The sequence below is a fragment of the Canis lupus genome, chromosome 13 (genome assembly GCF_048164855.1).
Source record: "Canis lupus baileyi chromosome 13, mCanLup2.hap1, whole genome shotgun sequence".
Lineage (NCBI taxonomy): Eukaryota > Metazoa > Chordata > Mammalia > Carnivora > Canidae > Canis > Canis lupus.
Genome location: NC_132850.1, coordinates 11882340 through 11899707, shown reverse-complemented (window position 1 = coordinate 11899707; position 17368 = coordinate 11882340). Strand labels below are relative to the sequence as shown.

The 17368-nt window shown below is 36.7% G+C and overlaps 1 protein-coding gene across 4 annotated transcripts in view; it reads right to left on the bottom strand.

Annotated features, from left to right (window-relative positions):
* Positions 1–17368, bottom strand: part of FAF1 (Fas associated factor 1) — a 460794-nt gene that overhangs the window by 34665 nt on the left and 408761 nt on the right. For all 4 annotated transcript variants that reach the window (XM_072772177.1, XM_072772178.1, XM_072772179.1 and 1 more), the window contains 3 exons: positions 16765–16845; positions 15046–15123; positions 2630–2845 (listed from right to left, as the gene is read on the bottom strand). In XM_072772177.1, coding sequence (XP_072628278.1) covers positions 2630–2845; positions 15046–15123; positions 16765–16845 — 375 coding nt within the window. The remainder of the gene's footprint in view (positions 1–2629; positions 2846–15045; positions 15124–16764; positions 16846–17368) is intronic.

Below are 17368 nucleotides of genomic sequence, written 5' to 3'. Positions count from 1 at the left end.
TGTACAGTCTACATTTCTACCTTGTGGGAAGACGTCATTAACACTGATCATAAAATCTAGCTAATTTTGAGATTGTTCCCCCACCTGATCCCCAGTAATCAGGTTTAAAAATTAATTTAAAAGAAAATAAAGTTTAGTTTTAAAAGCCAGTAAGGTCCTTAGACTATTTCTTCTAGTACTTTCATTTTCAAATGAAAGGCCCAGAAGAATACCTTAAAACCAAAGGTTGGGATCTTAGAAGTTCTCATCACAAGGGAAAAAAAACAACCTGTAACTATGTATGATGATGGATATTAGCTAGACTTATTGTGGTGATCATTTCACAATGTTCACAAATACTGAATCATTATGTTGTATACCTGAAAGTAATATAAAGTTATATGTTAATAACACTTAAATTTAACAAACAAAAAAACCAAGAGTCGGGAGAGACTAAGTAGTTCCAAAGTTTTATAAGTTCTTTAAGAGAGATGTTCATCATAGAACATAAGTATGAGACTCAGGCCGACCTTGATCCCTTTGATAGTGGTTCTATCCTAAGTGTTTACATATTTAGAGTTTAACTTCAGTGTCAGAATTAAAGTAGTTTTTTTACCTGGCCATGCAGTACACAGAGCATGTACATACATGCATGTTCCCTAGTACATATTTGTGTGTGGTATATATGAACAAAGAAAAACTGCTTGGAGCAGTAAGTGGGGCTAGTGAGAGAGGAGCAATGTCCAGCACTTGTGGTTATTCTAGTTTCCTTGGCTTAGACATAAGTAGCAGGATCCTCATCCCACCTAGGGATTTTGTGGCTGAGGGGTAGAGCTAAACATATACCACTGGTTTCTGTCTCTACTCTGTAAATCTGACAGCCACTGTGAGGGACTAAGATGACTCTTAATCAAATTCTTGGTTTTGTGTTTTATTTTTTATTTATTTTAAAAAGATTTTATTTATTTATTCATGAGAGACACAGAGAGAGAGAGGCAGAGACATACGTAGAGAGAGAAGCAGGCTCCATGCAGGGAGTCCAACGTGGGACTTGATCCTGGGACTCCAGGATCATGTCCTGGGCCGAAGGCAGGTGCTCAACCACTGAGCCACCCAGGCATCCCTAGGTTTTGTGTTTTAGATTAAGTCTAAGTTACTAGACTTCATATTATTACATCAAAATGGAATCACAGAATATTAAGATTTACTGTAGATTTTAGAGGTAAGCTAGTTTAAGCTCCATCCCATTTAAAGTAGGAACACCAGGAATGAATCCTTCTCCATAAATATCCAGTATTGCTGAAAAGGGATCATTTAGCAATGCTTGGTTATCTCCAATGACAGTAAAACTACCACTTCATGACACAAGATACTCATTCCCTACTTAGAAAGTGCTTTCTTATATTGGGCCAAAACTGCCTCCTGTAACTTTCAAATCATTGGTCCCAATTCTGTCCTTGGAACCTCGCAAAAGAAGATCCCATTTTTTTTTCACGGCAGACCTTCAAGTAGCTGAAGATAACAGTCATGTCTCCCATGGCATTTCCATCTCTAGAGGAAATGTTCTTTGAATGATATATAATTCCCAGTTCCCTCATCTTCCTACTAGCCCTGCTCTAGACATGCTCTTTTTTTTCTTTAGGCTTCAGCATGGAGTCTACAGACTCTTTCAAGGTGAGATTATTTTAGTACACAGTTGAATAGGACCATTAAGTTATCCTCTTGTTGGGATTATCCTCAAAAAATTCAGCTAGCATTTTGTTAGCAGCCACAAGACAATAATGTATATTCAGCCTAATTCAATGATAACCTCTAATAATACATGGTCTATTTCAAATGTAATTAATTCTCTAAGTCTAATGTGGGAATCTCGCTATCTCTGAATATTTCTGTAAAATTTCTATAGGTTCATTTTTGTCTAATGTTTTAGTATTTTAAGGTTTTCTTGAATCTGATTTTCTCATAATCCATAAATCTGATAAGGTCTTCGTGTAAGTTCCAATAAGCATGGTGAGTAATAAAGGACTAAATACAGAACCTCTTGGTTTCCTTTAGGGAGAGGATAATCACTTAGTCAACACTTTCTGGATACTACCATTTAATCAGCAATGAAACTACCTAACTATAGATTTATATCTCTACTTTGTCCCAGGATACTATTAGAGACTATCAAATACCTTGCTGAAATACAGATAAGCATAGAATATAGGTCATCCTTTGTGACTTTACAGGATAGTAAGAACTATCAAATCACAAAATACTCTTGGTTTAGCATGACTTAGTGAACCTATATAATCACTGACCCTGATTGAACTGTTAAGTTGTTAAGCACACAATTTTCAGATCTACTCTAAGGTATATAGAGATGAGATTTTGGGAAAACCTAAATAGATGCTGGAATAGGGGAAACAGCTAGGAAGGAAGAAAGACTTAGTACTTAATTTCTTACATAGGCTCCTGGGCACATGTTTGTTGGCCTGGGAAGACATACCTTCTTCAAAGGCTGAGGAGAGAATGGTGTGCAGAACAAAGTACTCCTAGGGCTTGTAGCATGCTGTACCATGGGACTTTTCTTAGACTACTTTGTCTAGCCCTAATGATAGGATATTTCCCAATGGACACATTTCCTAAAACAGGCACATGAACTTACGTCTCTCCTAGGAAAGGTACTGAGTAACTTGAACTCGTCCCATGGAAATCCTTTGGAAGCAACAAAATCAAAGACAATCTGGAGCTTATTGCTGGCCAGGAATCGCCGCTCAAGGAACTCGCCACTGGGGGTCCGGATCCGCAGTTTGCTCACGGGTTCAGCATTTTCTTCCTTTGGCTCTGGAGGCAGGGCCTGCTCTAAGGAGAGCCGGATGGCCTAAAGAGGGCAAAAACCAAGTGTCAAAGTGTGTGATAGGACTGTAGGGAACGGGACAGGGAGAGAATCGAATAAACTCATCAAAAAGTTACTATCCATTTATTATCCAAGCTTGATGCTTGACAATAGAAGCAAGTTTTCATTTTCTTAATATTGATCTAGTAAGCAATTAAAGTAAGTCCCACCTTGATGACATGTATTATTAAATTGACAAGTAATCACATAGAAAAGAAATATAATTAATTGTTTTCTATTGAAGGGTTCAGGTGTTTGTGATTGAGGGAACAGGTATCAAATACCCAATTGCTTCCTATATATATAGTCTTATATTCTCATTTTTTATATGGAGAAATTGAGACCCAGAAATGGAGACATAAGAAATATAATCTAAAAATCAGAAGGATAGGAAGTTAGACCAGTTACTTTTGCCTGTCTGTCCGTCTGTCCTTCCTTCTCTCTCTCTCTTTCTTAGATAGCATGAGTTTATTTATCTAATATTGGTGTTCTGGTCAGCAATGAGTTTCAAGTGAATATTTTAAAATATTAAGCTATTTTAGTAGCACTGTCATATATTAATAACCCAATGACTAGATGAACTTGTGTATATCAAAATTAAATTTCAGTTGTACTGGAATTCTCTACACTGTACTATAGTTATTTGTCTAATGTCTGACTTTCCCACTTGTTTGCAACCTCCGTAAGAGTGTGTAAACATGTCTTACTTATTTCAAGAGTAGTGCATAGCACAGAATAGATGCTCAATATGTACTTGGTAAGAGAAGGAATAAACTAACAAGTTAACTGAAATAACATGCAAAAATGCTTTAGTATGGTGTTAAGCCCACAGGAGGTACTAAATAAATGGTAAAATAATCTGACTCTCATGGGCTTTTCTCTTAGTAGCCAAGAACTGATCAATTCCTTTCTTTGAGGTCTGATTTCCTCCAGCATCAATTTTCAGATTAATTTTCTACATACATGTTTCCTTAAGGGCTAACCAAGAGTTGCTTCTAGGGACAAAACATCTCTGTGGATTAGTTATATACATTTTCTAAACTATTAAGTGGGATCATTTTATTATTTTTGAAAAGATTTATTTATTTTAGAGAGAGAAATGGAGTGCAGAAGCAGGAGGGGCAGAGGGTGAGGGAGAATCTTAAGTAGCCCTGAGGTCAGTGTGGAGGTGGGCACAGGGCTCAATCTCATGACCCTGAGATCACAACCTGAGCTGAAACTAAGAGTTGGATGCTTAACCAACTGAGCCACTCAGTAGGCATCCCTCATTTGACTATCCTAACACTGTGGTTCTTTAAAACTGTGTTTCTGATGGCCAACAGACACATGAAAAGATGCTTACCATTACTTACCCAGGGAAATACAAATCAAAACTACAATGAGATACCACTTCACATCTGTCAGAATGGCTAAAATCAACAACACAAGAAACAACAGGTGTTGGCGAGGACGTGGAAAAAAAGGAAACTTCCTGCACTGTTGGTCGGAATGTAAGCTGGTGCGGCCACTCCAAAAAACAGTATGGAGGAGGTTCCTCAAAAATAGAACTACCCTACAATCCAGCAATTGTACTGCTAGATATTTACCCAAAGAATACAAGAACACTAAACTAATTCAAAGGGATACACTCATCTCTACATTTTTTATAGCAGCATTATTTACAATAGCTAAGATACGGAAATAGCCCACGTATCCATCAATTGATAAACAGATAAAGAAGAGGTGGCATATATATACAATGGAATATTAGTCATAAGAAAGAATGAAATCTTGCCATTTGCAACGACATAGATGGAACTACAGGGTATAGTGCTAAGTGAAATAAGTCAGAGAAAGACAAATATCATGTGACCTCATCCATATGTGTTTAAGAAATAAATGAGCAAAGGGAAAAAAACAAGGGAGAATGAGAGACAAACCAAGAAACAGACGCTTAATTACAGAGAACAAACTGATGGTCACCAGAGGGGAGCTAGGCAGGGAGATGGGTGAAATAGGTGATGGGGATTAAGGAGTGTACTTGTGATGAGCACTAGGTGATGTATGGAACTGCTGAATCACTATATTGTACACCTGAAACTAATATAACACTGTATGTTAACTGGAATTAAAATGAAAACTTAAAAAAAAACCTATATCTTTGAGATTAAATTTTTTTCCTGATTATAGAAATAATATATATAATCATTGCAAAAATAAGTGATAAGCACAGCATTACAATTCATTTCCGGATGCACCATCAAGGGATAGCCCCTGCTATCATTTGAGTGTTTACACTCACTAATTTTTTAAATCGTTTTTAAGTGTACAATTTAGTGGCAATAAGTATATTCCACACAATGTTATGTTACTATCACCACCAATTATTTCTAAAACTTTGTCATCACCACACTCTCCATCAATTTCTCATGCATGTTTTTATATAAACATATATTTTAAACTTTTTTTTGCAAAATTTCCATCAGTGCTACATTGTACAAAGCTTTATCTTTTGTCAAGTCATGTATTTTGCCATTGTTTTCAAGTTTTTACTGAAATATAACATGCATATGAGATAGTGTGCATAGTACAGTGCATTGAGATAGTGTGCAATAATGCACAACTTGATAAGTTTCTCAAAAGTGAACATAAAAGTGGCACCCTGATCAAGCATCTCAGAAGCCCTTTTGTCTCCTTCCTAAAAATTATTTTCCTCAAAGTTAATCACTATCCTGACTTCTAGTACTGCAGTTTAAAAAAACTTCAATAATTAAACGTGATGAATGGCTAGTAAATAGGCCTTGGTATGACAGACAGAGGTTCAAATCTTGCTATTAGGCATATGACAGTCTTCACGAACTTCAGTTATCCCATATAAGAAAAAGGGGCAATAATACCTTCCTCACAAAGGTTTTCGTATAAAATGCAGTAAATGTTTATAAGTAAATGTACTTATCAAGTGCTGACACATGGCAGCATTCAGTTGTGCCTAGCATGGAACCTCAGGATGTAATACTGTGCTCAACAGATGACAGTTGTTGTTGGTGTTATCATTATCATTACTATAATCCCTCTGCACCTACTCTAAATCAGAACTTAATGTGATATTTCCTGGTTTCTTCTCCTGTTCTCCCTTTAATCCACCTGTCTGCTTGCTTTCTATTTTGACATTTCCCTGCACGGTATAACAACAGATGCTACATTATTGTCTGAACTGAACCAATTATACTACAGAAGAATAAACAACAGTAGCTCATTACCCCACTCATTGTGCAGACAATATCTGCTTCCTCAATGCACCCAGTCTCTAGGGCTTTTCCCCAGAATGAAAACAGACCTTAGATATCCCACACCAGTGGTCCCAATGTGGAAAACAATGAAGGAATATTAGGTAAGTTGGCAACCTTGGGATCTGAGGACTCAAGTTTTACTAGCAAAAAAGAACACATCAGTAGCTCAGTTTCAAATATACTGGCTAAAAACAAAGGCTTCATGTAAGTAAATATTGTTACAAAACGACATAAAGGACACCCATACTTGAATAGCAGTCATAGTAAACACCATTGTTAAGCTTCAATTTGGTTTGCTCAACAAATATAACTTTTTATTTGCATTATTTTAGGTTTGTAGCAAAACAAGGAAACCTAGTATAAGTTGGAAATATAAATTGATCTTGGACATTTTGTCTTACTAAAAAATATGAATACTCAGAGCATTCATGTCTGAGGGATGAGAAATGGGGACTTATTTGAAGTGAAATTTGGTAGTAAAGATAGACACCCAGAAAAGGCAGTTTCTACATAGCTATGATTTTTAAACAGGAAAAATAATATATACGTATACCAGTCTCTTAAAAATAAAAATCAAGGACTGACTTAATTTACACATATACATATACAAATTTACACATATACATATACACATACATAAGTACATGCATGCACACAGTATCTTTTAGGGTTCTTTGGGTACCCACCAAATAACAGTTTATAGCTAGTTAAAGCAGAGTTTAAAATAGGCTAACAGTCATTAATTCCATGAATTCTTACGGAGCACCTCCTATGTGCCAGGCATTGTTCTAAATGATAAGAAAATATCAGTGAACAAAATAGATTAAAAGAATTCTGCTTATATGGAGCCTGTATTTATTTATTTATTTATTTATTTATTTATTTATTTATTTATTTATTTATTTATTTATTTATTTTTTGAGCCTGTATTTTAGAAGGGTGGAAGAAAGACAACAAATACACACATAGGAAAATGTATAGTTTGTCACAAAGTAACGAGTGCTATGGAGAGAATACAGGGAGGCTGGTAGAAAGGAAGGAGGGGTACAACTTTAAACTCTGTAAGCCTTGGGGCGCCTGGGCGGCTCAGTTTGGTTAAACCTCTGACTCTTGGTTTTGGCTCAGGTCATGATCTCATGCGTGGTGAGACAGAACCTGGCGATGAGCCCCACGATGAGCCCTGCATTGAGCCCAGCCCTGAGCGGTGAGTCTGCATGATATTCTTTTCTTCTGCGCCTCCCGCAGGGTACACATGCTCTCCCCACTCCTCTCTCTAAAATAAATAAATCTTAAAAAAAAAAACCCAAATAAACCAACTGTGTAAGCCTCAATGTGCAACAACTATGCCAGTGAGCAAAGACCTAAAAGAGAGGGAGTCACAAGGACATTCAGATCAGAGAGAAGTATCACAGACAGAAGTCACAGTAACTGCCAAGCCCTGGTGCCTGAAGCAGAAGATCAGGGGAAGAGGGGGATGGAGTTGGTTAAAGAGGAATCAAAGGAGAGGGGTGAATAAATCATACATGGCTTTGAGTAGCCTCTGTAATGATTTTTCCCCCATTTTAGAATTGAGATATAATTTATATGCAGTAAAACCCATCCCTCTAAATGTATAGTTGTGAGTTTTGATGAATGCATATATTTACATAACCATCATCAATCACGATAAAGAACAGTTCTATCACCCCCCCCCCGAAACACACACACACACACACACACACACACACAAACACACACACACACAAGCAATTCCCTCATTTCTAGCCCCTGGCAACTTCCAACCTGTTTTCCATCCCTAGTTTTACCTTTCTAGAATGTTATATAAATACAGTCATAAACATCATATAAGTGGCTTCCTTCATTTAGTATAATGTATTTGAAATTCATCTATGATGTTGATTATATGAGTAGTTTCTTATTTATTGCCAAGTGGTATTCCCATTGTATAGATATTATCAGTTTGATTACTCCTTCTCCAGCTGGGGGACACTTAAGTTGTTTCCAGTTTTTGGTAGTACAAATAAAGCTATTATAAATATTTATGCACAGATTTTTGTGTGAACATAAATTTTATTACTTTATTTCACCCGTGTAAATATCTAGGTGTCTGACTGCTGGGTCATATGGTACATGTATGTTTAACTTTAAAACAAAGTGCCAAATTATTTTCCAAAGTGGACTTGCTATCTTAATGACTATCATCATTAATATATGAGTTCCAGTTGTTCTTCACCTTTACCAGTAATTTTTTCTTTCAAAAAGCCATCTAATTGGTGTGTATCTATTGTGGTTTTAATTTGCATTTCCCTAATGACTAATAATGTTGAGCATCTTTTCATGTGCTTATTTGCCCTTGTGTATATCTTCTTTGATGAAGCGTCTGTTTAAATATTTTGTCCATCTAGAAACTTGGGTTATTTGTTTTTTTATTGAATGTTGATAGTTCATTATGTATTCTAGACAGTAGGTATGTGATTTTCTCTCAGTCTGTGCCTTGTCTTCAATTTCTTAACAGTGTCTTTGAACAGTAGAAGTTCTTAATTTTGATTTAGTCTAATTTAGATACTTGTTATTTTGCAGATTGTGCTTCTGGTGTTAGGTCTAAGAAATCTTAGCTTAACTTAAGATAATGAAGATTTTTTTCCCTATGTTTTCTTCTAGGTCTTTAATAGTTGTAGGTCTACGACCTGTTTGGAGTTAATTTTTGCATATGATGCAAGAAATGGACTGGGAAGGTTTTTTAGAAATTGTTCTGTGTTTTTGCATTTTTTTACATATGAACATTCAATAGTTGCAGCATTACTTGTTGAAAGATTATCCTTTTTCCATTGACTTGCCTTTACACCTTTGTCAAAAATCAACTGACCATATGTGTGAGTCTATTTCTGGACTATTCTGTCTCACTGAAATATGGGTCTGTTCTTTTGCCAATTCCCACACTGTCTTGAATATACTGTCTTGAACCCTGGTAGTCTTCCAGTTTTGTTCTTTTTCAAAATTGTTTTGGCTTTTACAGTTCTATTGCCTATTCATATCAATTTTAGAATCACTTTTGTCAATTTCTTTTTAAAAATCCTGCAGAGGGGATCCCTGGGTGGCGCAGCGGTTTAGCGCCTGCCTTTGGGCCAGGGCGCGATCCTGGAGACCTGGGATCGAATCCCACATCGGGTTCCCGGTGCATGGAGCCTGCTTCTCCCTCTGCCTATGTCTCTGCCTCTCTCTCTCTCTCACTGTGTGCCTATCATAAATAAATAAAATAAAAAAAAATAAAAAAAAAGTAAAACTCTAAAAAAATAAAAATAAAAAAAATAAAAAAAATAAAAATCCTGCTGATGTTGATTAGAATCACTGTAAAGGTTTTAGCTTTTATTTTGAGATATGAAGCTATTGTGGGTTTTTGAAGTAACATGATGTGCCAATTGTTTTTTAAAAAGGATTTATTAAAAGACATACAGGAGGGATCCCTGGGTGGCGCAGCGGTTTGGCGCCTGCCTTTGGCCCGGGGCTCGATCCTGGAGACCCGGGATCGAATACCACATCGGGCTCCCGGTGCATGGAGCCTGCTTCTCTCTCTGCCTATGTCTCTGCCTCTCTCTCTCTCTCTCTCTCTCTCTCTCTCTGTGTGACTATCATAAAAAAAAAAAAATTTAAAAGACATACAGGAAAGGCAAAAATGGAGGCACCAAGTCAAGTTGGGAGGTTACTAAAGTAATCCAGGTAACAGATAATGGTGGCTTGCAAAAGGATGGTAATGGTGGAGTTAGTGAGTAGCATCTGAATTGTGTAAGTATTTTGAAGGTAGAACCAATAGGATTTGCCCATAAAATATGGATATGAAAAAGAGAAGTCAAGGATGATTCCATGGTTTTTGGTTCAAATAACTAGAAAGTTTTCCACCTATTAAAATAGGGAAGACTGCAGGAGGAGCACCTTTGAGTGGGGAGGGTAAGATCAATTGTTCAATTTAAGACATGTTAAGTTTGCGCTATTAAACACCTACGGGGAGATGATGGGCTAGCAATGAAATATTCAAGTCTGGAGTTCAGGGAAAGGGAGGAGCTGGAGATGTAAGTTTGGGAGCCAAATGTACAGATAGTAATTTAGTCATGATACTCTGTGATCATCAAAGGAGCAGAATGGATCCTATATGAGAACAGTTGGTCAGACCCAATCTTGCAACCATTCTGTGTTCCTGGCAACCAATCATCCATCTAGAGAATATGGATTGCTTACAACAAACATAGCCTCACTGGTGGATAAAGTAAATCAAGGCAAATAGTCATAACCAAAATTCAGACATAGGCCTTTTGGGCTGCTTCTGGGATATAAAGAACAGTCTGTAGATTGGTATTGGATACCACGAAACTAGAATTTCTAGTCTATTTTAATAGTTCATGAAGACAACAGGAGAATACTCCAAAGTGAAACTATTTAAGAAATTGTGGATATATGGTCTCTATAGTTATAATAAGGTGTATTCCAGTATTGGCACCTACCATATTAAGTTGTAGAGATTCAAAAAAATAATGTCAAAGGACAGAGTTTAGCACAAATTAATTGCTTAATAGCTACTGATGATGATGATGGCAGGGATGATTACCTTTGTGGCTCATAGAGTGGTGTTATCATTGTGTGACAGGAAGTAAAAACACAAATTATAAGGAGAAGTTTTTTACTTTAATAATCTATTCATGTTCCCACCTTCATTCTTCCAGTTTGGGATAATAGAAAGTATACCAGTAGAAGATCTGGTTCTGCTTTTACCAGGCAAATGTTAGGTAAGAATTTTAAAATAGGCTTTTTAAATCCTGCTGTGATCTGATTTCTTCATCTGTAAGATGGTAATGATACTATATCAAGTGAGTTTTATAGGATGGTTGTGAAGATCAAATCAGAAAACTAAAGGGAAGTACCAAGGCTTGTAATTCCATGCTCTTCTCTTCTCTCATTTAATGGTCTTTTTTTTTTTTTTTTTTTCATTTAATGGTCTTTTAAGATTATTTAACATTATCTATTTGAGGAGGCACCAAGATGTAAAAGAAAACAACTTTGGGCAGATAGGCAAACATGTAACCTTTTTCTTTTTTGTGGGAACCAGCAGCAAAAGGGAATAGCTTTGTGCCTATTCTATCCCATTTGTGAGTCTCCAAACCTTGGCCCTTTTAACCTTATCTAATTACTAGACGGGGTTCTACATTTGTCCGTTTACTATCCCCTGAAGAAGCCCTGTGCCTTTCTCCCTTTATTCATATTATCCAGCCATCCTACTATTCATGACTCCATCCAAACTGCTCTTCTACTTTACTGTTAATCATAAAATTCTTACCAATCTTCCAAAGCCTCTTCCCTCTGTGAAATCTTTCTCATTGCCTTCCTCGTCAGAAATCATCTTCATCCAAATATTGTCAACACTCTGTGCTACTTTAATGGTTTTTATAACACATAGGATCCTATCCTATAGTTATTTTGTATCCATCTACCCTCCTATATTAGACAGTGACCTTCCTGAGGGCAGGGGCTATGTCACATACAATATAGTATCTATAGTACATGATTCAGTGATTTGCACATTGAAGGAGATTAACAAAATATCTGCAAATATTGACTCATTAAAAGACCCAGGAGTCCATAATCTTAGCTGAAACCTCTACTTACCAAAAATTTGGTGGCAAAACAATATTCAGTAAAGATTTCTTTTCTTTTTTTCAGTAAAGATTTCTTAAAGAATATGTAGCTCATGTATTTTTTAAAAAGATTTTATTTGTTTATTCATGAGAGAGAGACAGACAGAGAGAAAGAGAGAAAGGCAAAGACACAGGCAGAGGGAGAAGCAGGCTGCATGCAGGGAGCCTGATGTGGGACTTGATCCTGGGTCTCCAGAATTAGGCCCTGGGCAGAAGGTGACGCTAAACCACTGAGCCACCGAGGCTGCCCTCATGTATTTCTCTAAGTTTCCATAAAATCTGTGCTTTAACCTGGACTACCAAAAAATATATTATTTGGGTCTTTCCAGAGATGCTTTTATTAAACTGTTCTTTGGCCTTATGACTTTGAATTATATAAAGCTATAAGAAGCTGTTATACATGACTCCCTTTTGCTATTATAGCTATAAGATATACTTGGGGCTAGTATTCACCATATTGTACAATTTCCTCTTGAAGGAGAAACACAAGAAAGAAACATTGCTTTAAGGTCTCAGCACTTGAAAAATCTCACCTTTAGAAAGAATGGCCTTTATCTGATGTTACAGATAAAGTGAAACATATAAACAGTCATTTTAGCCCAAGAGAAGTATAGAAGAAATTTTGTGGTCCATTTTGAGCAAATGTACAGAATCCTATTACATGCATTTGGTTGGGTGTGCTGGATTGTCTGTTGTCAAAATGTTAATCTTACTTTTGTCTTTATTTTCCTTTAACCTGATTATAATATCTTTTCTCTCCCTTTTAAGCCATTTGAACTGTACATCTTTATGTAAATTACTTGAAACTCATTTTGGAAAGAACAAGTAAATATATAAATTAGTAAAATACTGGAGTTTTTTGTCCTTCGTTTTTCCTTCAGAATAGTTTTAAAGCCTTTCTCCTTATCATGGTCAAGGACAAGATCAAAATGTTTTCCTAGATTTACTGATTTCACTACAACAGTCACCACACAGCAAAATCAGACCAACCATTAAGGAATTTCCCTGTAACCAAGGTGATTTGACTATTCAATACTTCATCTTTCCAAAGGATTTTGAAGTACTAGAGATAATTAAAATAATAAAACCATTCTTATTTCTTATTTCTCAATACAATTACATGGGTTAGGATTTCTGGTTAGAAGGAAAGACAGTATTACTGTGAAAAGTCAGGTGACCAAGCTTGTAGTCCAGATTATGTGTCCAACCAGTTTGGTGACCATAAGCAAACTGTATAATCTTCCTGAGTCTCAATTTCTTCAGAGGTTGCACAATACCAGCTTTCCCAAAACTGTCTGTTATACATGAGTATGCTGAAATATGTTAATTAGTGTTCCATGAAAAAAAGGGTCAAGTAAGTTTGGATAAGACTTAATTAAATTAAGATATACAGAAGATAGGTTCTTAATGGTAAGATTTATAAGAGCCTTTAATTGTGACTCTCTGGGGAAGTGTGGGTAGAATATGGAGCATTACCTGAACTTGGTTTTCTGGGAGCACAGCAATGGATAAGTGCAGTAATAACTAGTGGTAAATTCCCTACCTCTGTGCTCCACCCTCTCATGTTTACAGCTGGAACATATATATTGAGGTATGCTAAAGGATGTTTATGGGGTCTTCTATGAGAGGAAGAAATCATCAGAAGAAAATACACGTACTATCAAGCTCTAGATCCAAAACATGCAGCTATTTGTGTACACTTGACCTTTATTAAGTATACGGTTGAAGATAAACCACTGAGAGCATGTGCATTGTGAAAGAGCATGAAAGAATGAGAGTCCTAAATTTTTAAACCATATTTCTTGAAATAGCCTAAGAGCATAGTGACAAATTTGTCTCTTAACTTTTATGAAAATCTGCAAACATGATCCTATAGATATATAGAATGATATATGACCTTGTTCACAGAATGAATTTTTCATTCACTCATCTTGTTTTTCCATTTTTATGTGTGACTTCCCAATGAGTTTCAGTTTTCTCTCTCATAAAGAGAAGTCTCTAATCTTGTAGCTTGTTTTAATAGTCAGTGACTAAGCATATGCACAGAAGCTAGAAAAGTACTTGATACACAGAAGATACTCAATAAAAATATTCCCTACCTTCCATTATTGAGAGTCTTCAGTGTACAGAGACTAGGGTTTGTCAGGCATAGTATCTGGTTCAATAATAAGTTTGAACACGAATAAAGTTTGATTTCCAAACCATGAAATATTACACATCTTTTAAGACCTATCACTTTTTCTATAGTGTGGTCTGTTTCTAAAAGTTGTAAAAGATTTTACTTTGCCAATGAATTCTCTAAGTATTATGTTTTACTTCTATGTCATTTGGCAGTTTTTCCTTGGTTTGCTGTTACTTGTAGACATGTACCTTCCCTACAAGATGCAATCTCTTCTTGTAGGCAAAAACTATCTTATCTGTTTCTCTCTCAGTGCCTAGCATAGTTTTTGTTCAAAAAATATTTACTGAATAAGTCCAAGCTGACATCCTCTGACTGGGAATGATGACTAATGGAGTTTTCCTCAGCTAACGTGAGGGCCCTCAGGCCTTTCCATCAGTTGTTAGATGGTTTTCTCTTTCTATATGTGAAATTTGCTATTAGTCCCACGTCTAGAAAAAGTTCTAAAAGTCTTTTTTTGTGAAACCATCCTAGGAAGCTGTTTGACACCCCTTCTCTTTGTTCCCACTGCACTTTAGGCTAGTGATTTGTACTCCTGGTGGGGATGATCCACATCTGTACCCTATCCCCTAACAGATTTTGGGATATACTAAGTATTCAAAAAACTATTTGCAAGATGAGTGAATGAAAAATGCTCTCTATTGTTATGAACATGACATGAACTTGGGGGGAAAAATAAACCATGTTAAATGGATGTCCCATATTTAGGGGCCCAGTGCAAGATGTCACAGAAGTAACTCAGTTTCTTCCAGTAGGGTAAATGAAGACTGGGAAAGGGCAGAAAATACAATCTTTGTATTCTTGGGATGAGACACTATCCAGGGAGGATGGGAGCACTGGTCATGCAAGAAGAGAGAAAAGGAATTGAAAAGAATAGAAAAGCATGAATCTTCCTCAGAGCATGAAGCATTCTTTTAAGGAGAGGTCAGATCTTCCATTTTAAAATGAGTCTGGAAAAGGTGGAAAGAAGTAAGAAATACTAACAGCCTCAGTATCCAATGCCGTGGAAATAAACCTAGCTTTTGAATAACTTTACTTGAAATTACGCCCTACCTCACGTTCCTCTTCTTGTTCTTTGCGAATCTGCTCCAAACGAAACTGCTCTGCCATCTCTCGTTCATGAGCTTCCCTCTGCCAATGAAAGAGGAAGGGAGCCAGCACTCAATAAACAACGGTTTACTTAAAAAGGAGGAAAAAGAGAGCCCACCCCCAGCACTGTGGTACCAGAAGTGTTTCTCTCTGAAAATAGTGGAAATGGAAGCAACAATCAAGCACATCTCTCTAATCATGTCAAGTACCCATACTAATACCATGGTAGCTCTGCGTCGTGCGGCAGCCAAGATCCTTCAGAAGACCTTTTTCTGGTCTCTTTTGCTGAGTTAACTGTTCTACACCACATTGTGAGCCTTCTTTTGAGGACAGAAACTAGCTTATTCGTTACCTCCTCCTTCAATGCCCAACAGAGAAGCAGGTACTCAAGAAGTATTAAATAAGTCAGTGGTTCTCAGTGTTCTCGATCCTGAGTGCACAGAAGGAATCGCCTGAAAAACTTTTTTTTTTTTTAAGATTTCATTTAGAGAGAGCGAGAGAGAGAGCGAGAGAGAGCGCATGAGTGGGGAAGGGGCAGAGGGAGAGGAAGAAGCAGACTCCCCACGGAGCAGGGAGCCTGCTGCGGAGCTTGATTCCAGGATGACTTGAGCCCAAGACAGACACTTAACGAACTGAGCCACCCAGGCACACCACTTGAAGAACTTTTTAAAGTTCAAACTTTTTATTTTTATTTTTTAGATTTTATTTATTTATTTTTATTATTTATTTATTATTATTTTATATTATTATATTATTATTTATTATTTATTCATGAGACACACAGAGAGAGAGAGAGAGAGAGAGAGAGAGGCAGAGACACAGGCTCCATGCAGGGAGCCCGACACGGGACTCGATCCCAGGTCTCCAGGATCAGGCCCTGGACTGAAGGCGGCACTAAACTGCTGAGCCACCCGGGCTGTCCAAGTTCAAACTTTTATAAGTTTGCTAGGTTTTTACCACAGACTGATTAAAAAACAAGGAAAATAATTATTAGGTCTATTTTTGTTTTTATTTCTTGATTCTTAAAAAACTTGTTATCAAAATGAACAAGGGTAGAGGGGTACCTGGGTGGCTCAGATGGTTAAATATCTGACTTCAGCTTGAGTCATGATCTCTGGGTCCTGGGATTGAGCCCCACAAAAGATGTATTTTGTGCATTTCTATTTACATTAGCATTTGCCTAATTCATTACTCTGAATTCTTTCTCACACTCAATATCCAAGTTTGCACACAGTGGCCACTTAATAGTTCATTTGGCCATGACTGATCTCTACTTGATATATAATGTCTATTTTTTAAGTCGCTGAGGAGAGGTAATGGGGGGATTAGCAGATCTGTGTTTAAGTCTAACCCCAGCCAGTGGCAAGCTGTGTGTTCTTGGATAAGAAGTGAGAAGAAGTCCAGTTCTCCTCCCTCTTCCTCTCCCCATGCTCATGCTCTCTCTCTCTATCCTTCCATTTCAAATGAATAAATAAAATCTCTCTCTCTAAAAAAAAAATCGAAAATAAAAAAACAACAACAAAAAACCAAGGGTAAAATTATATTCTGTTAATTGAATCTAGCTTCCTCCATTGCAAACCAAACATTCTTAGGGATCAAACTGGTAAAAGGGCTGGCACTTAAATAATGAAAGACTATTTCGGGTTGTGTTTTTTATCTTAGAAGTCCTTTGACCAAACCTACCTTTGCTCTGTCAGCCTCGAGTGAAAGGCGATAGGCCTCATCTTGCTCTCTCTTCACATTTTCTCTGGCTTCACGTTCATCCTTAAAAGAAAAGATTCAAATATGTTTTACTATATTACTTTTTTTTAATGGAAGAAAACAATGATAATTCTCTTCTGTGAATTTATTAGAATTAAATAAGGCATTTCTAAAGTATATAGGTTAGAAATAAGCAAACAAGCCAAGAAGAACAGCACAGTAGATAGTGAAATAAGAATGTCTGAAGCCTAGCTCTACCTCATAAACTGTGACCTTGGGCAAGTTATTTCACCTTTTTGGATCTCAGTTTCTTTGACCGTAAAATAGAAATAGTATTTGTTTCAGAGAGTTGTTATAAGAATTAAATGCAATAATATAGAAACTGTTTTTCAAAACACCTGACAGTTTATATTCACAATGATGAGCTCCCTTCCCCTTTTCTCCTGATTTTTCTAAGATAAACTTGGAGACTGTCACCACTGGGGCTAAGACTGGGTGATGAGTAAAGGATAGCCTGTGGTCAGCATAAGAAGCTGAAAGAAAAATGCCCTGGTTAATTATAGTCTATATCACATCACTAATGCTT